General features: G+C 39.9%; 1 protein-coding gene across 1 annotated transcript in view; it reads left to right on the top strand.

Moving 5' to 3' along the window:
• The window catches only part of stau2 (staufen double-stranded RNA binding protein 2), a 62,714-nt gene that overhangs the window by 28,646 nt on the left and 8,670 nt on the right, over positions 1–25,398 (top strand). Inside the window, 2 exon segments of the mRNA XM_008307610.3 lie at positions 3,644–4,005; positions 9,755–9,868. Coding sequence (XP_008305832.1) covers positions 3,644–4,005; positions 9,755–9,868 — 476 coding nt within the window.

Below are 25,398 nucleotides of genomic sequence, written 5' to 3'. Positions count from 1 at the left end.
CACTGTCTGGCCACAGTGTTATTTTTTTTACAGAGGCCAGTTCTAATTTATCACTGGTAAAACTAAGGAAAAAAGTCTCATTCGCAGTGTTGCTCAAGATGATTTCTGTAATATCTGCCCTGAATGGATCGTGATGTTGCAGCTCAACAAAGCAGCTGAGGAAAACAATTAAAGGTACAAATGAACAGTCTGTAAAGTGTTGAACAGTACAAAAACAGTCTTTTTAGATTCAAATAGGCAGAATAAAGTAGCAGGGCAGACTAAGAATTCTGATTTCTTGCCCTGGGAGACACGGTCGCAATTTATGTAGCACTTTACACATAAATTTGTCTAGTTTCTAGAAAGATGTATCTTCTCAGTTTTGTGTATAAACTATTTTAGTGGTTGTGGTTTCTATGGTAGCCCAGTATCCCAGGTCTCGCTTGGTTCCCCCAGATCAGAGCCCCATGGGAAACTTTGTCTTCCTTATGTGGTGATTGTTCCTGTCGCTGGCTCTAAGTGTGTCGTTGGTCCAATGCCATACCAACTAACAGTTTATCTCTCACTCAGCATTAAGCTCGACTATCTGCTAATTACCTCTTCAAATTTGGCCAAACCACAAAAAAACTCACACGAAGACCAATGTTTGAATAATGTTTATTGCATAAACACCATTTACAACTCTAACAGATACAGCTGCTCCCAGTTTTCTGTGTGTGTGACTGTGATTGCTGAATAGAAGATATTTTTGGTTTGCTTGTTTGGCTGTTTATTAAATAGGTTTAATGGAATCAGGTTACAGATTTGCAGCATATAAAATTAACCCTCTAATAAGAAGGACTAAAATATTTTGTATTCTGACAGCTGGTATGTACATGGAGAGGACGCTGTGGAAAAACATGTACAATAACAACAAGGACAAGCTTATTTTAATCCATTGTTCAAAACAAAGGATAAAAATATATATATTTGAAAGAGTATATAAAACCCAGGTTGCCTATGTAGGACCTTTATTATCAAACCGATTATATATATACTAGTCCCTACCTTTGTATTGTGTAGGTTGCTGATGTGCAAGTGAGAGTGCGGTGTAATTCACATCCAGCTGATGGTTTTACACTGTGATGGTGATTGACAGTTGGCAGTAGTTCATTTCCAAAAAATGCAGTGGTAAATAAGACTGCTGACAAATTAACTCCAACGTAAACCTTGCACAATATGCACATTTCCTAAAGATGTATTATGTTTTGGTTTTGTGATGCACACAACACTGGAAAAATGTGCAATTTATATAAAAAAAAAGAATAAGCTTATTGTCTGTAATTTAGTTCAAAACTGTAGGCAGAAGGACATAACAGAACTCAGTGCTATTGATTGATACCTACAACATGCTTAAAAAAAAGGTTGGACAGAGTGTGTTTAACTAAACTAAAAACTAAACTAAAGTGCATACATACTGGACCAGAGGATACCGGTGGTTACGGTAGAATTTTTGTCCATTCAAACAGTAGTGGAATGGACCGGTGTTGGTCGCACCATTATGTAAGTTAAATGAGGAAAAATTCAATAGACAAGTCAGTCTTTTCTACATCATCTCATACTTGGACTCTTCCTCCACACCCATAAGCAGCGCATGTACTTGCATGTATTTGTGGAGTGTAGCGTCCTTTGCCCTGGAGATGTGTAGGATGCTGCGGTGCAACAACGGGGTAGGTTAGAGACAGGAAGGGAGTACAAAAGTAAGAGGAGCAGTGATTTTTCACTCCTTTATTCCCAGGGGTGTTGCAGCAGCGCTTTTCACTGAAATTGCCACATTTCATTTCCTGCTGTGCATACACTTGTGTGTGTGTCTGTTTGTTGTGTGCATGCATGAGCTATGTAAAGGTCTTGCTCCACCGTGGTGATTTATAGTGGTGGGCTTCAGCCCTATCTGTTTTCGATCAGCCCAATGCTTGACTCTGGCTTCCCTCCAGCACTCCCCTGGCCCACTGGACACTGAGCCTGGGTGGGACCCCTCGGTAACTGCCTGGAACCAGCACCACAAACACACACACGCACATACACACACACAAACACATACACATACACACCACATCTCTGTACTTAACTCTGTTTTCCCCGCTTTCTTCTTTTTCTAACTCACTTCAACTTCATGTACACAGTTACACAATTACCATCCACCATCCTCACACACAAATGCTCCCCATCGCTCTCACTTATTTACTCTCACTCTGTCTCAGTCTTTGTCTCTCTTGCGCTTTCTTTCTCTCACGCTCGTTTGCCATCTGACACCGTCTTCAAGCACTCAATCACATGCAAACCTCCTCACATGCACTCTCACAATCTCACACGCACACGTATTTAAACACAGACACCCTCGCATGGATTCCAATCACCCCCCACACACAATTTGTTTTGGCCACTGATGATGTCATTTTGGCTAACACCTTTCTTTTTTTATGACTACATTTCATAATGCTAAGGCCTGCAAATTTTACTAGTGTAAATTCAAATTAACCTTGTCATCAGGATTGGGAGGGAGGGGGGAAATCATAGCAGTTGTGTAATTGTTGGCACAGGGCAGTTTGTAGTATGAGTAATAAATCCTGGATTTCATTGCTGTTTCCTTCAGTTTTTTGCTCCCCTGGAATTAACTTCAAAATTGGAAATAGTCGTGCAGGTTCACAGAAATCCTAGACCGGGGCAGGAGCTAACGCTGTTGTGTTTGTGGATGTGTGTTTGTTGGGTTGGATTGAAATGTTAAGTCAAACAGGAAGTGGCCTGTCAGTCATGCTCACTCCAGCACTGTCTCCCAGCTGTTGGTCGGTACGCACACACAAACAAGACATATGCGCAGACACATACGCAGCTGGTCCTCCTGTCTCTAGTGACCTTGGCTGGACTTCGGAGGCTCTGCATGGTTTTCACATCCCCTCATCTTCCGTCTCAGCTGGCTCCAAGCTCATCTTTTCTTTTTGTGGCTCTTCTACTGCTATTTTTTTCTGTTTAATCCTTTTCTCTTCTATTCCCCTGGAAAGTGATGAAACCACTTGGTGTTTCCCCATTCCACCTGTCATGACAATTTCAGAAATGTGATGCCAGAGTAGAGCAGGCCAAAATTTAGATTTATTTAAATGGCCTCAATCGGAGCAAAGGCTTGTGCTCTGCAGGCTGCGAACGCATCGTTTCTGGATTGAGCTGCATCCTGTTAAAACTGGACAGACAACAAAACGTTCATCTGCTTCTTGGAGCCTAATCACCCAGCCCTCACGCACACTTACAGAACCTGACTGTGACTGAAGTTCCTCCTTATTCTTGACTAAAGAAATGGCTCTCCTGTTTGAGGTTTTTGGTGCATCAACTTGAAAAGCTCTTGTGGTTTGAGAAATAAAGGTTACAGAGTATAACATATAGCTACTTTACACACATAAATATTTTCCAAAATAGTTTATCCTATTTAACAGTCGTAGGCCTGATATGAGTTTGTTTTTTGCAGCAACAGTCAGAAAGATTTTTTTCAATGTATCGTTGCCCTTTTTTTTAATTTAAATCCTTAATCCTCCTATGAAGGGAAAATAATCTCCAGAAATCTTCCAATTTGTCTTTCTTTCAATTTAGATTTTCCTTCTTATTTTCTCCATTGTGTTTCTGTCAACCCATCCAGCCCAGAAGGGTTTGCTCCACCTCAGCCCTGATGTCTACCAGGAGATGGAAGCCAGCAGGAAGCAAGGAGGAAGTGTTTCAGGTCCTGGAGGCAGCAGTGCCAACTCGGCCAACTACACTGCACCCAAAGACATGGGACCCTGCTCTGCCCCTCTGCCCCCAGGACACACTCAATACTACAGCGGCTCACCCTCCTCAACCAGCCCAACTGCCACAGGAGCCAGAGAGCTGCTGATTAATGGCCAATCAGTTTCATCTGAGACCTCCCTACCGGTAAAAGGGAAGAGTCCACCTCTGGCCTGTGGTGTGTCAGTGCAGCCTGCACAGCAGTTGGACTACCTGGCTCGCATCCAGGGCTTCCAGGTGAGATATAACATGCTGCTAATAAAGAGTCTGTTGATTAAGGATTCAAATCTGTGTTTTATATGTGGATTCCACAACTGTTTAGTGAGAATACAGTCATGGTAAATGACACACATTTCCCTTGGCTGTATTCTTTTCAATTTGTTGAGAAAAGGAGAAATAAAATGTCCCCCTCCTTCCTGCGAATAATTCCTAATGAAGACACTGGAACTGATTTAGAGGTGGGACTTAACGTCAAAGTTGCTGCTGTTCTAACTGGGTCGGGCACATGCGCTCTCCCTCCGTAGAATTGACAGATAACTGCGCTCTCCCTCCGTAGAATTGACAGAGTTTCAGTTTTTCAGTGTTTTTATGTCCGATCTGTGTTGCAAACCAAGCTGCTAATACCAGTCGGCCGACACCTAAACCGCAGATGCTTTTTATCAGTTTGAGTGGAAAAATATTTTATCTTAACCTGCTGAGGGTTCCCTTGAAAAGCCTTTGTTATTGCTCTGAGCCTTCCTGTGTGTGGGTAACCTGAGAAAGCTGTGCTGCCAGGCCAAGCCCAAACATACACATACACACACAGAAACACACACGTCTGTGAACACACAGCAGGTTCTGTTCAGGGAAAGATGAGATTTGGACTAAGCCTCTGTGTGACGTTTGTCCCTGTGTTTATAATGTAAAAATCATAAATATGCTGTGTAAGTGTGTCCTTGTACCCTTGCAAGCATTTGAGTAAAAACACAGTGTAATCTGTAGTGATTCTGTTTCCGTGCAGTCATGTTATTGAAGTGAGGATTTGGATTGGAATAGAGACATGATGAGAATATTTAAAGAGATGTTAAAGGGATGTTTCAAATCATCTTGGTTTGTAATCAGAACCCATTTGTCCACAAAACAATGTTAGACAAATCCGCTAAGACTCATGTATTCCGTGTAGTTCTGTCGGATAAGCCATGACAAATTTGCACCAGATACGCAATGTGCTGCAGGTATCGGGTAAGTCAGTTTTCTCTTGACCACACGTATACAATTTTTCAGTAACTTAATAACCTCCTAGTCTGATGAGTAACTTTCTAATGTAATTGTTGTACAACTAAGCAGGTAACAAAGACTACTCAACTGAGGACATTCTCATAGTGTCTGTTTCATCCATGCAGTTCCTCAGACAAAGACCCGGACCTACCTGCTAAATCTTTCTTTTGATTTGATTGGAAAATAGCCTGTGGTAGAAGCTCTGACAGGATAAGCAACAGTGTCTTGAACTCACGCCAGCTTGTAGCAGAGATGTTGGCACCTACCCCAGTGTGTTTGTGTGTGTATTTCCTATTAATTTTGCTGCTGTGTTGTTGGCACTACTGGTATGTTTGCTAGAAGTAGGGTAGAAACAAAGAAGAAGGAGGTAATAGACAACACATGGGCCAATGATAGGGCTTTAGGAGCTCCCCCTTTCTAATTGTCTTTGTAAACCACTGTGCTCTTGCTATAAAATATAAAAAAAATATTTATTTTAAGAAACGCCATGCATTTGTCTAGGGGCAGCTCTCTCTTTCATCTGCTTCTGAAGAGGTTCTGACCCCAGCACTATTATCGCCAGCTGCCTCTTTATTCTGCCATCGCAAATATTATTGTAGTCATTAAAGACTGCTTCTACCACTCAATTTCCCAGTGGTAGCAGTCAGCCAAATTGTTATATAAAAGATCACTGATTGACGGAACTGTAATTAAAAATCTTCTTTTTTTTTTTGCTTCCTCTCATACCTGTGAATGCTTATTAACTATGACTTTTGTTGAAAACTACGAGTAATGTTACATTTCATATTAATTTTACTTATTTATACATCAGTTTATGTCAGTGTTAGCATTTTTGCTTTGCTTTATAATATAATAATTCTGACTTTTTATGTACTTTTGTGTCTTGTCGCAGAGATTTTGTCGGCATTTAGAGTTTTAACACAAAGCATGGATTTATAGTTGTTCTGATTAACTGTGTGGGTTGGCCTGGACATAAATAACAGCCATGATAACTTACATGACTGCATGTATCAAATCTAAAAATCTGACAATGGCCACCTGTTATAAAGTGTTAATATCCTCTTCCACGCATGGCGATCAAAGATGATACTGCACTATATCATAACATTCCGAGTTGTCTGGAAAAGCTGAATAGTATCTACTGTATCTGTGAGATCTGTCCACCTGTTCAATCCAAAAGCAATAACACAGCAGAGATAGCAATCAGCAGAGTTATGTAGTCTGGCTGTGATGGGCTGAACCTGGCAGATGGATTTTGAAGAAAGGGAGGGCTGTGCTGGAATCAGTACGTCTATGTTGGAAATCCCACTATAATGAAAACACTCTCCTTGAAAAGTGGCTGGGGTTTTTATCCTTTCAGTACAGTTCCCGGGATTTCTCACACTTATGCAGTGTTTGTTCTTGTCTTTCTTAGCTTCCTTCTTTGGCTGAATAGAAGAACCACTTCAGATAGTTCCGACTAAGCCTCATGCACTGCCTGGCTCTGTATACCCTCTGTTTCCTTGTTTCTCTCCTCCCTTCTTGATCTCCATTACTAAGTCTCATCTCCCTGTATCAACATCAAACACACAATCTAGTAGGAACGTTCAAAGACTCCAGCAGTTTGTTTCCAACCTACTTGTCATCATCTCATTCCTCCGTGCTGTGTTTACTCTGAGATTTGCGTTAGAAAATACATTTTGGGATGGCTAATCCCTTCACCTTTGATTTCTGCGGCACGGGTAATGACTTCCAGCTGCGCTCTGCAGAATATTTGTGTGAAGAGCAATCTTGGAAAACAAGTTTTGTCTGTGTTATAAATCAGACTGTTAATGCCGGGCTGGCTCAGTGCAGTGTCTCCCTGCTTACATGGTGGCCTTCAGTGTGCTGTTTGGCTCACATGCCTGTGTCTGTGTGCTTGGCAAAACTGAGTGATGATGATTTTACTCAATGAAGCCCATTTGTAGAACCTATAAATAATGTATCCACAAGAGCCAGCACAGCGTTTTGTAAATTTGAACATGCAGCATAATTGTTTGCTCACTTGCTGTTGTTCTTCTGTGTCTGTTGATACTGTTAATCATAACTCATTCTTCATTCCCAACAATTTGCAGAGACTGTATAAGTGTAGCAGCACATTTTTAGACGGTATAAGTGGAGGGCGTGTTAAGCTGTGAGTTTTTTCAATTGGCTGCTTCATTATTTGCACACCAATTAGTGCTGTAAAAAAGACTCTTCTCCAGCAAGTAAGTTCATTTAAAGATTGCAGAGTCCTGATTTGTTTTGGCTGTGTAGACCAATTGTTGGTTTGTGATGCTATTGTTAGAAATTGTTCAATTATTTTATTTCCCATCACCAGGATTATTTTTGGCCCCACTTTCAGTCAGTGATGCTGTTAATGGTCCACAGATGGTATTAAAAATGGATCTTTAGTAATGGTCTGAGTTGACGCAGACAACTATATTCAACTAACATGTGCTGAACGCCTCTCTTGCGACCAGACTGGATCTTATCTTGTTTCCCCCAGACATTGGCTAAATGTCAGGCCAGGAAAAACAATGACAATAAAAAAATGCTGAGGTACTGTGTGTAATTGAAATAAAGTTTTTTTTTATTTATGTATTTCTATTGGAAGATTACTTTATTGATGCGCCCATGAACGTAAACACACCAAATATGTAAATTATTATTTTTATTCCCCACAAATTAGCTTTCCTTTTTTAATACAGCCACGTTGGATTTGTCCATTTTTACATAACACAGTAGATGGGCCAAATACTCTCTGTGTTTTTACCAAGGGTACCATTTGTTGTCCTTCAAGCATGGACGATGAACTATTGAAATGAGAGATTTACCACAACATGTAACTTTACCAACTTATTTTAATTTTTCCTATTTATTTCTGAAACTGTTGCACTTTACACCGCGCCGCAGACAAATCATATACAACACATAATATGCAGTTACTTTGGCTGCATACCAGTCTGTGTGCAGTGAATGTAATTGCAGAAACTAGGTAAAATTACAAATTATATGCCTACTCTGTAAAATTTCAGCATCGCCTTCACACCCTCTGGAGCTCCTCCTGACTGTGATTCCTTTTTAGTATGTGCATGGTCTTGTTTGTTTGAAATAACGAGGTGCATTGGAAGAGGAGCCATCCAGCTTTGGAAGCCAGATGTCAGAGGTCGTTCCACATTAGTGTCGCCGATCAATCGCAGGCCTTGCATAACTCTCCTTCCTCTTTGTCCTTAAAGGAAGTGGATTAGAGGCTGTTTTCTGAGTTGGGACCTCGGACGATTAGTTAGGCTTGTTTAGAATGCATGCACTCGACGATGCATACAAACACACTCGAAAAGCAGACTAGCTTGATGGGAGAATACAGTTTTCAAAATTTCTGAAAATATAGATTTCACTAAATGATTCAAATGAAGATGAGATAAAATGTTTATTGCACTTGTCAATGTAGTTCAAAATGTGACTGTGCTAAAATTAACTTTACGATTGATTAATGTTATTCTGTCATTACAAACAATTCTGGTATCTGGTTGTTATTGTGGACTAAAGAACACTTTTGCGTACCCTTACCAGCAAACACAAAACAAACAGTACCTCAATGTGATGAACAGCTTTTTACACACTTTTTTTTCACACTTAAAAATCTACTAGAGATTTGTCAGGGAAGGCTTTTCCACAGCTCACCTTACACATTAATCATTCATACTCATAACACATGGCGTTCCTCAATTTATCAGTGAGCCTATCTCACCAGCAGGTGTCCATTCACGTGCACTGGTCTGGCTATCTATATCCCATATTCAACACAGCCACATAGTTCATATCTCAGTGCACACGCGTTAATTATATTAACGTGTGGCTGTGTAGCTTCTGATGGCTGCGTGTCTTTAAGGGCAGACGTCCATGTGTCTGGTCGGCTGGAGCACACACAGCCACACACTTGATCACACACTCATCCTCATGCGATCATAACTCATTTTGAGAGACTCGCACACCTCTCTCTGGAAACCTTCGGTCACAGATCATATATGTGTGCGTGTGCATGCACATGGTGCCTGCCAGCACGGCCAAAACACTGCAGCTGAGATTAGTTTAAATGTAGACACGTACATGAACCACATATTTGAGTTTGTACTGTTTAATTCACAATTTTTTGTTGTGCCAACTTGATGATTTATTTGCTGAAATGCTTCAACACTTTATCAGGCTATTGCTTTCTTCAGTTCTTTGTTATCTGTTCCATTTTGAGGGTGCCTGCAGATGTCCTTGGCATATGTAGGCCAGATGACCACATGCACACAAATGGACATATACACATGCAAACTCATGCATCAGCACAAAGTGAGAGACAGTGAGAAGTAGAGCAGAGAAGATAGTCTGTACTACCCAAAAAATATGTTGAGGCAAAGTCGACTGTCCCACAGGAACATCATGTCATATCGGCCTTATTTGCACAGCATTTAGGAATGCCTGTGTAGTTAACCTCTTAATGATGAGGGGTCTCCAGTGATGTCACCATTACTCTCTCCAGATGCTCTTAGTCAAAAATGCACATACACACCCTAACATTTTTACCCTTAGCTGCCATCATTCATGGCATAAAGCTCAGATAACCATTAGACATGCAAGATTTACTTTCCAAAACTAGTACAGTATGTACAGTCTCTATCTGCTAGTGTTTCTACACACTTTGGGCTGGGATAAATTGGTTGATCTCTGCCATCTTTTCCAGGTGCAGTACAGTGATGCACAAAGTGGCAAGGATTATGTGACCTATCTGACCCTCTCCCCTGTGCAAATGACTTTCCATGGCACTGGGAGCACCCTCCAAGCCAGCCATGACCAGGTATGTCGGAGTACAGATGTTGTGAATGATTTAAAAAACAAAACAAAGCATGGAACTATGGTTTCCACCAACAAACATATTTAAAAACCACAATTTACTTTTTTAAAATACAGTAAAAAAAAAATAGAATACTGTAAATGACTCTTCAAATAAACTTAAGTATTTAATAAACACACAAAATGTATTTCAGAATGTTACCCAGGGTTAGTTTAGTGCTGTTTGTGCGCTGGCAGGAAGCACAAAAACAAGTTAAAATAAAATGTTCTAAATTTTGAATTATTGTGTTTTAATTTAGTAATAACCACAAATTACTCAAATGTTTGGAATAACTAAAAGTAAAAAAGTTTTTATGTACTATGCTATTTCTTCTCTATATTAAACTACTGTATATGGAGATATGGAGACTGATCATCCAATGTAATCACAGCTTCTCTTCCCATTAGGATGTTCTTCTCCGTGGTCACTCAAGTGAAGCATAGTGTATACAGTTTAGTATATAGGTCATATTGTTAGGAGACATCGACCTCCAGCCTCCATTCTAATTAACACAGATGGCATTTTGACCTAAATATTAATCAGCAGCTTATGGAAACCACCTGTGATAATACTCACAGCATTTTCTTCGGATAGTTCTCTTTCCTTGTGCTCAACCTCATCACGATTTACAACTCATATAAGGAGATGGCTGTAGCTCAGTAGAATGTGTTGTTGTCTTACCGCCAGGGGGGTTGTGGGTTTGATTCCTTGCTAGCTTATAGGACTACAAAAGTGCTACATAATTACACACCAGTTACAATGTAATCCCAACACTAAAATCTGATGGAGTAACCATTTCTCTTCCTCGCCTCACTAGTTTTCACACTCACTGTCTCGCGAGTTTTCCTCATATTCAGAAGAAAGCTCTTTGTCTTGTGTTGCCCAAGCAGAAAAGCAGTTGCTTACATTCTGTCATCTAAACATGGGACGCCTCTTTGTTGAGCACCCTTCAAAGCTTTAATAACGGCAGGACTGGCCCTGAATGGGACAGCTGACAGGGGGCTACTGCCGCAACCGCTCACAGAGCCAAGCCAATGTAGGCCATGAAGATCGGCGTCCTCTCGACCTGTTGTTGCCAGGATCACTGGGGCATGACCGACTGTTGGAGTCGTTTATTTTTCTCATTTTAGTACAGTGAGGGGTATAACCAGAGAGGAAGTGTCTAACAATGAGGGGTCACCCAATGTAAACCCTGAGGCATCGCACATTTGCTTAGAGTTATGTGGAAGAGAAAGTGGGCTGCTGTGGGAATGAGAATTTGTTGAAGCTTAATTAGGACAGAGACTTACCTGTAAATCAATAGAAATGTTCCCCTGTGTGCTGCTGGATCTCTGCTGTCAGTTTTTATCCATTCACATCGATCATCGTCATGCATCCGAGCTCAGCAGAGCTCCACGTGTTTCTTTTAACACGTGTTTGCTTTGGCACGAGACAGTAACACACACACACCTGAGCATTTTATCTGTATGATTAGACATTTCAATTGTGTGGGCATTACACAGAGGATATGTCAACCAGGAAGTGATAATCCTTTTTGTGGGGCCTGTGTTGTTGCTATACACACAGAGTGAGCACAGAGACCAGTGTGTCCAGTCTGTTTCACATCACTCCCTTGGAAAATTCTCTGCTTCCTTATCTGCATTCTCTTGGTTGCTTATATCATGTAGACCAGAGGATCTGATAAAGATCTACAGCCAACGGAAATACACTCCAAACACTCTTCCTGTGTTACTGTATCGGATACAAAGATGTGATGAAGCAGTGGTGGTTGTATAGCTGGGGAAACGACAGTTGCGTCTTGATGAAAAGCAACACTTCAATAAAATTTAAGAAGATCTGGAATTATTTATTATGGCTAAAAACTTTCCCCTTTCCCTCTTTGACTTACAGCCTTGTTTCTCTTTGGTGTTTGCAGACAATAAATACAAGAGATTGCTTTTCTGTCATTTGAAGATGACTGTTTGAATGTGTTTCTAATTTCTTTGAATGGCTTCAGCTCCATGTTTTATTTCAGACCATTAACTTGGCAATTTTATGAAACTTTAAACCAAAAATGGATGGCCATTTGTCAGATGTCAGGTGCTGCCATTTATGTGTTCATAAATTTGAACTGTTTATTTGTGCAACATTTTTTACCAACAAGGAACTCAAACTGTTTTTTTAACCAGCTGTAAAACACTGACTTGTTGAAAGAGAACACTTGCCTGGAAACATTTTTATTGTCTTTTGTCAATCAAAGTATTGTTGTATTGTTATTAGTTACAGTTCTCAAGAAATAATAGTAAACACCAGCTTACAGCAAACAATCCTCAGAGACATACTTTAAATTCATTAAAACTCAAAGTCTAACTGTTAGATTTACATGGAAATGAAATTAGCTGCCAGAAGTTGCACCGTGTAAGTTACATGGATCCTTGACCAAAGATTTCCTCTGTTGAGAAGCTGCAGAAATGACATATAGAAACATATGCAGTGAGTAAAATAAGACAATACACAAATACAAAGACTTTTTGAAATGCAATCTTTACACATGTACAATAGACCATTTTCAGATTAATTGAATCAGTTGAGATTCCCCACTCTCCAAGCTAACACATTTGTTTGGAAGGTGTACTAGGTCGCTGAGCACCTCTGTATTATTGGATGTACAGTACTTCATTGTACATGTACTCATTATTTCTGGGGTTTTTTTTTGTTTGTTTTTTATTGCTTGTTTTGTTGTTGTTACTTATCCAACTACAATATAATATTTTGGACCATTCTATAAAATAATTTTAAATGAACTTACATAACACATGTCAAACATTTATCAGCAGATTTACCATTTTGGGGGTTCTCTTGCATCAAGGATGAACTGGCCGTGGTACTGATTTACCTTAGCAGTTATAGTTTTTCTTTGGCTAGAACCTGCATACATAGTTCATCTTTGCCATTTGGTTTGTCCTCCTTCTAGAAGATCAGGTCTTGTTTAAACATTTTATTTCCAGCTGAATATTCTTAAATATGCTTTTTTTTATAAACTCACAATAGTCATAAAAATAGTCAGTTCTTACTGTAATTCCACACAGCCCTATTTTGGATGGGCAACAGAAATGATTGAGAGCAGAAATTTTTAAGGCTGGTTTTTACAGTGACTTTTTGCTCTCTATCAAAAGCACAAACACCAGCAAAGCTCCTGCACAGAAACACAGTACGGAGCGGAGGTGTAATAATCTTGGGCCTTGTGCAGACATTCCTGGCAGGCCTGTATTTGTTAGAAATATACAGCTGAGTGCTCCTTCTGACCCATGTGCCATCCATTCAGTGCCATCTGCCAGACATATGTGTGTCTGGAGGCTGCTACACCGTGTGATGTTCACCACAAGCCCAAGATGTTTTTCACTCCATACTGCTTTTGGACTTGTCTGTAGTTTATGTGATTTGAAGTGAATAGTAAACATACATGAGTAGCAAACATTACACTTTCACCATGAATTATTTTGCTGAACAGTAATAGTTGAGGCTGCTGCTTGTGAGCTCCTATATGGAGCTGCTTATTTGAAGGTCATGCCTTGTTAAGAGGGCTTAAAGATTTGCTGTCTTGTTACATACTTTTTTATAGATGGATTTGTCTGTGCTTGTTCTCTAAAGCTGCAGTAACTGGTCAGCAGTCCATCTGTGGCAGCACAGGGGCACCAGTGGGGGTTAAACCCTTCCAAGCAGAGTGTGAGGTGTTACTAGTCCAACATGAGCAGGCCAAAATCAAAGATGACAGGGTGGCTGTTGTCTGCCCCTAGATTCTGCTTGTTTTTCAAAGGTTTGCTTAGCCTGCGGCAAAATTCTAAGCGAAGCTCTATGTGCTAGACACAGGGTCAGGCATATTTTTCAGGGAATGAGGGCTACTGTTGTGGATTATTTACAGCATATAGTCCTTGTAAACTGTGTCAGGTTTTCCAGGTGTCCATTTCCCTTTCTTTGTTTTACTACCATTTCATCAGGCTGACATTTATCCCCCCCCCAAAAAATCTTGTTTTGAATATTGGTTCCTTTCAGTATTTTTAATGATGCTTTACTGATTTAATAATGATTTGCAGTGTTGTACTGATAGCCAGTCCTCCCTGCAGTTTTTAATAATAGTTTTTTTTCCTGTTTCAAAGATAGAATCGTAGTAAAAATAAAGTCACCAATATATTAAAGTTCTATACTTTCCTGCTTTCCTACATTTTATTTGATTGACTGTAATTGTCTAAAGAAAAGCAAAAGTGACAATGAAAAGATAGATGGCGCTGATTCATGGTGTGGTGACTGCTGGGATGGTCTTCAGAGATCCCCTGTGGAGCTCAGGCAAACAGCAGGAGAGGGAGCAAAAGGCTGGAGGATGCACAGGATTTGTGTTTGAAGTCTTCCTTCCCGACTGGAGTGCAGACGTTGCTTCAGGCTGGGCTCCTCATGGGGGGTCCCGTTGGAGTGTTACCCAACAAGGCAGGCAGCTGTCGGACAGCCCACTCCTCCTCGCTTATCTGTCTTTTACTTCTCTTTATGTGCCTGTGTCATGTAACCAAACACAGCACCTGTGGAGAAAACACAGGAGAGGGGTCTTGTCTCTTTTAGCATGGCCTGAAAGAGGAAAGTAGACATTGATCTGAAACAATGTTGCTATAAAAGGAAATTTATTGTTGATTGAATTGATATGCTGTTTGATGGTATTGTTTGATGACAAAAAAATACTGTGTAAAATAGTCTATAATATAATTTTCTACACTAAAAAAAACATTGTTGGTGTGCACTAGTGCAGTGCATGTGTGTGATTGTGTGAATGAGGTAACGAAAGATAAAGTAGATACAATGGATATGGACAAAATTAGTTTCTTAATGTGACTACATCCTCAGTCAGCTCAGTAGGTTGATCATGAGAATAAGACTTTGAGTGCAGTTTAGCACTGAAAAAAACCAAATGTGTCTTTACTGCAAGGATTGTTTTCATTTATCAACAGGAGTCTGTAACATTCAGAATAGCACTATCACTGTCTTATCATGCTATGTTGTCCAACCGGTTGTTACAGGTCCCATAAAATACATGGACTCCATGTACCATTAGCACATTTTTTCTTTTGCTATTTAGTTTGAAAGATATATGTAAGTTTAAGTTAAGTTTGAGCTCACATCATCAGAATTCAAGGTTATCTTTCTTCTGTGCTCACCATTGTTAGAAACACTTGGTCTATTTTGGAGTGGGGGTAGAGACCTTTTTAGAGACATTACCTTTCCCTTTTACATTTCCCTTCAACTTAGCTCATAGGTTTCCTACCCAGCTTGCACAATGTTATCACCACCTTGCCCAACACTTGCAGTTGTCAAACCAACTTCACCCCTGCAGCCGCCAGTGCCCTTACTCAACAGTGTTCCCACCCTGGAGAGGACAAAGTGAAGCATCCATGGGGCAATCCATCACTCTGCCTGTCTTTCCACATGCACTCCTCAGGAAACACCTCTCAAACAAGGAGATTAGAGTGTGATGGGAGAGTCGGGAAGCAATGAAAGAATGATGGAGGAGTGGGGAGAGCAGTGAATGATTCAGCAAGCCAGCCAGTGAAGAGAGGGGCGAAGGAGTTAGCAGAGCTGCAGGTTTACTGGTAATTTATTAAGTGACTAAACAAACTGATTTTTTTTTTTTACATAGTAGTAACTGTTGTGAGAGAAGAACCATGAATTTGACCTTTACAACCATAATGGTGGTTTGAACTAAATACATAATCTATTGTCAACTGACATGGTGCAGAATTAAATGCACATCAGAGCTGTAGTTTGAAACATACATACTTATCATTTTATTGTTAATTACTGCAGAATTATGTCTGAATTACCAATCCTATATATTAATGACAATACAGACCATAAAGAAATAAATATAGTATTAAGATGTAATTAAATAAGGTATCAATTTGTAAGATTAAAATTTTGGTAACAGGCTTTCTTTTTCCATGACTCATTTTTCTCATCACGTGTCAAAAAGCAAATAACCACTCATTAAAATTCCAAATGTTATTTTCCCATGCACGTTGAAGTGCTACAGCACAGGTGCTCACACACTAGGCTTCTTTTCTTTACTTAAGAAAACAAAAAGTGAAATCTGTGTCTCTGCTCTAGGCTGTTGGCATGTGTTGGTAAAGTATGTTCTATAATGTAACCCGACTCTTGTCAGAGATGTGTAAAATTGTCAGGTACTCAAATATATGGTGAGCTTGATAGATAATGTTACCCTAGCTGTCAGTTTAGATTAAATTCCATAACCTGCAGTGTTTCTGAAAGCTGAATTTTTGACACATGATACACTTACTGCTAAAAAAAACATCAAGGCGTGCCCATAACTGATAAGGAATGAGGTTCTGGTTGTTGTGCAGAATGAAAGGTTTTCCGTTTTAAAACATTCATTATCTTTTTGGCCTTATATAAAGAAAAACTTTTGTTTATGTCATCACTATATGTAAGTGGTGTTGATGTGTCAAGTCTGTTTGTGTGTAAACTAATTAATTGTTTTCCCTCCCCATTGGTTCATACCTGTTAGACCAGTGTGATCGCTTTAAGGCAACTGGAGGTGTTAGATTCATTATCACCTCTGTGCTAAGTGGAGCATGATATTTTGGCTGTGGCCTTGCTGCACTTTTAGCACTGTAAATCTACGTGTGCGATTTCCCACACACAAATTTGGCATAGATAAAGGTCTGTAAACCAATTACACCTCTATTCTCTCATCACCCCCACTGCAGGCACATGCATGGAAGTCTAATTATCTCCCCAACGACTTTTTTTCAAGCGCCTTTAGACAATTAACCTAATGTCATTTGATACTGAGTGATATCTATCTATGCCTGAAAAGGTCTCCGAGATAAGTTCCATGTATTCAGTTGTTTTCCTCTGCTTTGCCATCTGCCTGTGATAATGTGTGAGTTACATCACCTTGTTTCTCAGCACAGTCTCTCACTTTTTTTCTCTGTAAAGGTTAAACTTTCTCTCTAGTTTTATTAGCAACATCGTGCACTGACTTCTCAGAGATCGTAAAAAAGCAATACTCTTTTTATATTCCTTTCTTATGACAACACTGTTATTACTGCTCTATAAAATCAGGCTGCAGTTATAACTTGACTGAATATCTGATTGGCCCAGTTTTATCTGCTCAGTTTATAAGCTCTAAAGGAGAATTGTTTTGTTTACAGATGTGTGCACATCTCTGCAAATTGGTTTTTTTTTGGCACTAGAAGAATGTCAAACATTTTCATCAATGCCAGTAGTTTTCATTTTTGACAACTGAGAGGTGTTCTCTCCTTTGTGGTGATAGTTTTATATGAGATCCTAAAGTGCTCCCTCACTACCTTGGTGCCTAGGCTTTATCCAGGTCAGAGCCCAAGGTGACAATTGTGGATCTTGTGTAAGTTGAGTCGATTCCCAAATCACAAGTTGCAAAAGTGGGTCAGCTCATTATCTGGGTGTGTCATAGCCAAACCAGGACGAACTGCAAAATTAAACAATATTAAGACTCTTTATGTTTGCTCTGCCCTGTGTTGTCTTCTTCCTGTCAGTTGTGAAATCACAAATACACTGATGTTGTAGAGGGAAGAAAACAAACATGGAATACTTTTGGTTCTTGTTCTTTTACTCTTGTATTATTTAGGCTCAGGGAGTAGAAGATTTCTTGGTGCTGGCCACACACATGGAATTGACATGACATCAATGGCATGTTATGGGCACAACAAGCTTTTATTTTCTTATTTATATTTAACTTTATTTATAACAAAAATGTCAGAAATCCTCTGAATAGCTTTTATCGACTGACTCTACGAGTATTGCATAATTTCTTTTGGCAGTTATTAAAGCAAAGTAAAATCTGCATCATTCTTGATTTATTTCACAACAACTCCTTTAAATTTAAAAAAATAACAAAACCCTCATTCATTGCAAAAAATGTTTTCGAACTCAACTTTAATCAGGTTTGGGACAGTTGTGATTCAAGGTTTAGTTTGAGTTGACAAAACAAGCATCTTTATGTAACTCAGAATTCCAATACACATTAAACGTTTATTGTGTAAATAGGCTAACAAAAAAACAGAATTGTAAATAAGGCAGCTCAACTTGATACATGACGAGTCTTGTGGTTGATATTTCTGAGAATAGATGATCATAGTGGGGCTCTAAATGCAGGACACACTGACAGTAATTGCAGACCTTTTACCACAAGAAACCGCACCAGAAACCGCACCAACTGCAGCACACGCAAAGGCACATACAGGTTCAACAATGACCTGTATTGTTGGTTGTAATTATTCTCTTTTGTAGCGTTTGTTGACTCAATGAAAGCTGATCCACCGAATGCTCTGTTTGTGAAAGTGATTCTTGATTTCCATCTTTATTATTATTTTCTTTTGTTGTTGTCAAATTAAACTGTCAGTTGAATTCTGCTGACAGGTCCATAGCTGTTTGAGACACGGCTCCTCCTGTCAGATACATAATTACTTGTGATTTATTCACCCTGACTCCAACTTGGTCTCTACTTTTCTAGCACCCCTTTAAGACCTTTACTGTTCAGTGACAGGTAAGAGGTCTTTTAGTGGTGACAGTCATACAATTTAAGTTCTTTGTAAGGATCAGTGCTCTGTGTCTGCACACTCCTTTGGGAACATGAGAAGAGCGACTGAGGAATGTTTTTCTGCCCATCTGTGTGTCTCCCACTTATGTACCCCACGCTCTGTCATGAACACTATCTTCTGGTCTGGATGGCAACACCTTCACAGGCCTCAAAACAGCAGACGTTTTGAAACACTCAAAACAACAGCCACACTGGGGGTTAACATCAGTTACGACTGAGGTGTCAAATACTCCTGTGGATTATGTAAACAGAGTATGGGTGTTTGTGCCTGCCTCCTAGCAGTGTGATCTTCTTAATCTCCTCTGTAAACATAGTCAGAAGTGTCAGCCTGCTTTGTGTTTTTCATGTAAATTTCCTTTGCATGTAAAGGCGGGGGAGAAGGATTAAGCTAACCACACAGTCCCTACGTGAGATTGATGTGAAAGTGGAGATGCATAGATATTCATAATAGTGACTCACACTATGCATGCCAAAACTGGCTGTGATATAATTTATACCTTTGTAAAGGAATACTGCAGTCATTTTTAATGTGCTGATGGCCAGATTTTAACCTCTTTCCCGTCAAGGTTTATTCACTTTTTTTTATCACAGGTAAGATGGTTGAAAATGCAGGGCATCACTGACAGTGCCATAACCAAAATGAAGCTGACTTCATCAGAATTGTATGAGCAACAATAACCCCAGGTGTTTTGTATTGACAAACCAAGCACTGCCCGGTGGGCTGAGACGCTTCAGTACGTTAGTTATATAGGGCACAGTAACCTGATCAGAGTTTCAACTTTTACACTAGAACTATTATCCAACATTGCACGATAGTCGTGTATGGTAGTGTACATTTTATTATGTATTATTTCTTGTCTTTTTTTTTCTTGTTTTGATCTTTTTCTCAGGAAAATGCTTTTGCTTTTGTTTCCTTCAACATGCCTCTGTGTGTGTGTGTGTGTGTGTGTGTGTGTTTCACTGGTTTTGATTCAGGGACCTTTACGTCATTCACATGTACAGAAAAACCTATGGGAAACTGTTGTCATTTTTAGTCACGTGTAACTTGTCCGTTGTTATATGAATGCACATACAAAAGCAAATCTGAATGGCATTAACTCCACCACTTATCCTTCTATGGAAAACATATCTCAATGTACTGCAAAGGGAGAGAAATTATGTTTTGATTGTGCATATAGACGCTTTGGTAACCTCACATGTGCATTAGATAAAGTAATTTTATCTTCACTGCCCCCACAAACATACATTATGTGGAAGTGATTCCCAAAATGGTTTGATTTATGGCACATACTTTCATTTAAGTGGTTTAATGCAGCTTAGTTACTACATAAACATTTGTTTTAGAGGCCCCTCATTCCTCTGGGACATTTTTTTCTATTTTAATTTCCCCCTTGCTCTCTTTTGGCCCAAACTAATTTTCTTTCTTTCAGTCTCACTCTCACTTGCTTTCTGTGTCGTTGGGTCTCACAACCACCCCCACTCACCCAACATGCACACGTACACGTCTCCCTTGTGCCCATTGAGTAAACGTGGAACCGTGTGAGCCTTTAGAAGGACTTTGAAATGAGACATGGCTGGGACATCAGAGGGCTCTGCCACTCTCAATGAAGCCTGCTTGATTTATAAGAGAGCAAGAAGTTGGGGGTTGTTTCCAAAGGCACACAAGGCCATGAGGTCCTCCATTAGTACTTTGACCTCTGTTTCAAGGGACTAGCCACCGCATAGGTGGAGAGGGAGGAGAAGAATGGAGGGATGGATGGATGGTGGACATGAGAGGCTTGTGTGTGTGAGCGTCTTTCCATTTTTTTCGCCACAGAAGGTCTGCAGTTTATATTTTCACCACAAAAAGGGCAGCAGAAATGGGACGCCCCGCCGCGATCATTTGTCAGTGACCTGGAGAGTACTGACTTAAAAGTCAACAAGTTGTACCTGATTCCACTCCTGGTCCTTGTTCCTGGTCCCTATCGTTACGTTTCTCCTTTCAGTTTTACTGCTCACAATCTAATTAGCTGTGTCTTAATCATGTGTTAAAGTGCAGCGCCTTCCTGGTGTTTACTGTCTGTTTGCCGTGCTGTAAAAATGTGTGAGGTGGCTCGTAAACTTCCCACTGTGGGCTTGACTCAATGCTCTTTTGAGGAAAAAAAGAATCAGAGAGTCTCTGACTGATTATTGCTTTACGACCTCTATTTCTTGCTACTGTACAGTAATTGTTAGGAAATAGCAACAAAACAATTTTTTTTTAATTTTATGTTTTTATTCTGTGTTACTGTTTTGTATCAAAGTAGATATCACTCTACTGTAGTTGAACTTTAAACATTTCAGGTTTATTGGATAGTAAATAATTGTCCCATCTGAGCCAAATTTTGGCTGAATGGTTTCTTCAATTTCCTTTGCTCTCGAGCTTTGGACTAAGTTCATGTCATGCTGTTTTTATGGTGCATGTGAGGCCCAACATGTCTGTGCGGATTTATGTTTGCTCATCTCATCAGCTTTTCTGTGTCTGGCTTTGGCTCATGTGGATGTTTGCCGACTGAAACCTGTAACGTGGTTCCTGTTGTTTATGAACAATTTGTGAAAGGGCCTGTCTCTTTAAAACAACACAGAAATGGCATCATTCAAACATATTCAGTCCACATGTGTTTTCAGTCTTCAGAGGTTTAGTTTTTAAAATAACTTTAGTTGTTGTATTTGCATATTGTGTGTGTATGCTGTTGAACCACTAGAAAACCAGCCGGGTCTAAGGAGCCCTAAGCCTCAAAGACCTGCCTCTTGATATAAGCATAGTGGAATTTATTGTTTTGGGTAAACATGTCTTATACATAATCTCTGTCTTGGTTACAAACTGACAGTTGCCATAGGAACAATGGAGACTGTTTCACAACACATCAGAGGCTCCTCTCGCCGCAGTGGGTCTCAGATGGCTGTTTAAAACAGTGTATTTGAGACCCACTTTAATACCAGTAAAAATCAGAGTAACCATCAAAAACTTGCAGATGTGTCGCCTTTATGTTTGAAGCAATGCAGAAAGTTGGAAAGCTGCATTGAAAAAGCCTATTCACAGCTTAGAAATGTGCTAAAGTCTGCAAGAGACCACTGTGTGAGCATCACCCAGCCGCTGAGTTTGACAACTTTTTTGGATTTAGTTTCATGCGTTGTATGTTTCTCATTTCTTTCTCCATTTTGCAACCCTGTTCTTGTTAGAAACGCTGCATGATTTTTGATTTGGATTTTTTGCCATGTAGAACAAATAATCATAAAGTTTTTTTTCATGCTCATATCAGGCATACTTGTACGTATATTATGTACTACGCATAATAGCATGTGCAACTCTGTGGTGGAAGCCATCAAAACAACTGAAGAGACAAGAGGAAAGTGTAAAATGCTGTCTGACTTTGCATCCTCTCTAGTTACTGGTTGATTTTTCCACCAGACATCCACTCTCTAATACACACTGCTGTCACTCACAAGAAAACATAAAGGGCTCATGATGGAGAGTCGGGGATTATTGCATGCAGCTGCCGGCTGTCACGGGAAGACACTTAACCCCTTTCCACTCACCCTTTATCTTAACCCTTCATATACTACATTCCCAGATTCCTTTTTTGACTGTCCACACCTGTCAGCATCTTCTGTAAATGTCTACCTTTTTTATAGGTGCAACAGGAGCAGTGTGCCTTGAACAAAGCGATTATTGAAATGACTACAACCTCTGCCTCTCTGCTTTCCCAACTATGTCTGACAGTTCTTTTTGTTTTCTTCTGTTACATAAATGTCAGATTCATGCTGTGCAGAAGTGGACAAATAGGCATCATTACGACAAACACCCAGTATGCCAATACACTGCAGCCAAGGAAAGGAGCCAGAATGTGTTTTTCATCATACCATGATGAAACATGTTCACATCCTGCCACGCTTTGTAACTCTAATATTTTTTGTTTGCCATTTCAAATATATGGCCAAAATAACTCCTACCTCGAAACAAATTCAGAATGGTTAAGGAACTAAAAGCTTTGTCAGGCATGACCTGCAGCAGTTGATGTCACTGTGATAAAATATGATGATTGAGCTGATGTTTTCAATTTAGCAAGTTTTTCATAGCTAAGCTTACTTGCTTAGCTATAAAATGCCACAATGAAACTGAAATGCTGTTCCTTTTCGGTATCAGAGCTAATAAAACTAGCAGTTAACTTTGACTAAATGAGATTTGAGTACCTAAGATCAAATCAAATTAGATCAGACTAGACTTTATTACATTTACCTTCACTGGTTTTTCACATTTGCTCACTATATTTTCAACAATTATTCCTGACCTATGAAAAAGAAAGTGCAAAAAAACACTCCTGGGCTGGTGCTACCTCTGATAAGTCTCTTCCATTGATTGCAAGCATTTACATTCCTGCCAAATAGATGGTTGTACCATTGCTTACACCATTGAATCATAGATTTACTAGTCAAGTTCAGAGAAGCTGGATTGGTCATTGACAGAAAAGGGAATAAAGGAAAATGGAGAACTGCAGGCACAGAAGAGCAGAAAAGGGACTTCCCTCGGGAACGATCAATATCTCAACTGATAAGGGAGCGAGTGCCCGAAGGCCGGCCTCTCTCTATGTGCTGTTGCTTCCTCACAGAATTTGAATCCACTTGTTCAGGGTTACTAGATGAAGATAGTTCTTTGCTGGTGAAGATGAGGTGATGATGCAGTTATTTCGAAACAATGAAATCATGTTTTCTCCACAACAATTAAAAAGCTGACTTTTTCTTGTTTCTAGTTAAAAGCAAGAATTGCTGGTGGTTTTTTTCCCAGCTCTTTGGTGACTTCTATATAGAGAAATGAAAGCAACATTATTTCCTGTTTATGTCACCAATACAAGCAAAGCCTGGATTATAAATGAAGGGAGTGAGTCATTAAGAGATACTCCACCCTTGCTGTGTCTCCTCACTCAGGTTGCATCTGTGCACTGAGAGGGATATTTGCACAAGAAATGGGGGAATTTTGGGAAGCATTTTAGCTTTGTCAGTGGTCATGTTGATGAGTCACTGGCCTTGAGGCAGGTTTTCTCTTCTTACTTTGTGTCTTCGCACACTGTAGTGCCACCACTGCTGCATTATTCATCCCCCATATCTTATCACACACTATTAATTTCACTAATTCATCAACAACCAAGGGAAAAAAAACTTTGAAATATCTGTGGTTGACATATCTGAGTGTTCCCTGTGTATCCCCCACTATCTCAGAGGGGTTTTTTTTGGGGGGGGGGGGGATTTTCTCACTTTCTTTTTGTTAGAGAGTGTGTCATGGTGTTATGATCAGTAATGGGTCAAACTGGGTCCCTATAATGATTTATGCTGTCTTTTTTACATAGATGAGATGTTTCAGATATAAATATATATATATTCAGATATACATGTTTGCCTATTATGGGTTTTTTTACACTTTCTGGACACATGCAAATTAATGTCTAAAAGTAGTCTTAGAACGGCCCCCTCTCCTGATTTGTTTCCTAGCTTCAGCAAATACAAAGACAAAATAACACCAAAATGATGTAGCAGTTCAGGTTTCTGGTTCAGACAATTAACATAGTAACATAGAGAGAATTAACCAATCACACACTCACATTAATAGCTCTGTTCACTATAGTTTCTAATTAACCTATTTCCTGACCCAAATTGAGGGCCCCCTTTTGTAAGCTAGCAGTTGGTAGTTAAATACAGACAGTAGACATTAGCACCAAGATGAGTAATTAAAAAAAATTTAAATGATTGTTTATAACAAAGTAATTTCATTAAAAAAAGGTTAAATGTCCACCATAAACGTTGTGGGTGTACGACTCAACCGTACCTAAAGTTCAAAACCTTTGAATGACAGCATAGATGTTTAAGCTGATTATAAAGTTCAATGATTGTGTTTTTATCCCTTAGCTTCAGCTTGATCATGTTTTTTTCATTATCTATAGCTGTATCTGCTTTTCCTCTGAGATGCTTTGCTGACAGGGCAGGAGTATGGTATGCTGAGGAGCTTCTGCCCCTCGCCCTCTGCTCATATGTTTTGTATTACGCCCTAGGAGGTGCCATGCTCAGCAGCTCAGAGTTGGGAGGGGATGGAGTAGGCCTCTCCGACCCAAATGACGCATGACATGGCGCTGCGCCGTGGGCCCTTATTTATGTCTTCCCATGTCAACAAAGGCTGGCCCCCCTGGGAAGCCCCACAGCCGTTACCTGCTAACCTAGCTCAGGCGGCCATCAGCATTTATCACTCACAGACAAACAAAATACACACAATATCTATCTAGAGGAATTCTGGTCATCATTATATGGTAGCATTCACATGTGATGCAGAAATACGCAGAAATCGAATACATTTTTCAAACGCCTAAGTTTGTTTAGCTGTACGGCATTAACAGTTGCCAAACTGTTGCACAAGAAGTGAAGCGGCAGATGTGAAGTGCTACTTCAGAGGAATAAACGTCATGTCAGGCTACAGCTCAGCCACTGCCAGCACACACTGCCTCTTTTATCGAGGCCTCCGATGCGAAAGAGGATGTGAAATCTGGAGACAGTGTGAAAAAGATATTTGATGAGGGGATCTGAATACATTTTTACTGTAGACTCTCAAGAATCCATGTACATATCACACAGCAATAACAAATAGTCGCATACCCTGGCAGTACTTGTGTACACACAGGTGTTTTCCACGAGCTGTCCAGGAATGTTCTACTGATCCCTGTCCAAGGTTTTGATGTGGGTACAAGGACTGAAAAGGCATGTAGCGGAAACGAAGAGCCAAAGGATGAGAGACTTGAGAGTATATGACACAAGAAAAGAACGCTAATTCAGCTGTTGAAAATTTTCTCAAATAATTATTCTGCAATAGGGA

This window comes from Cynoglossus semilaevis, chromosome 3 (genome assembly GCF_000523025.1).
Source record: "Cynoglossus semilaevis isolate Cse_v1.0 chromosome 3, Cse_v1.0, whole genome shotgun sequence".
NCBI lineage: Eukaryota > Metazoa > Chordata > Actinopteri > Pleuronectiformes > Cynoglossidae > Cynoglossus > Cynoglossus semilaevis.
Note: the sequence above shows the minus strand (reverse complement) of the source record. Positions and strands in the feature narration are given on the sequence as shown.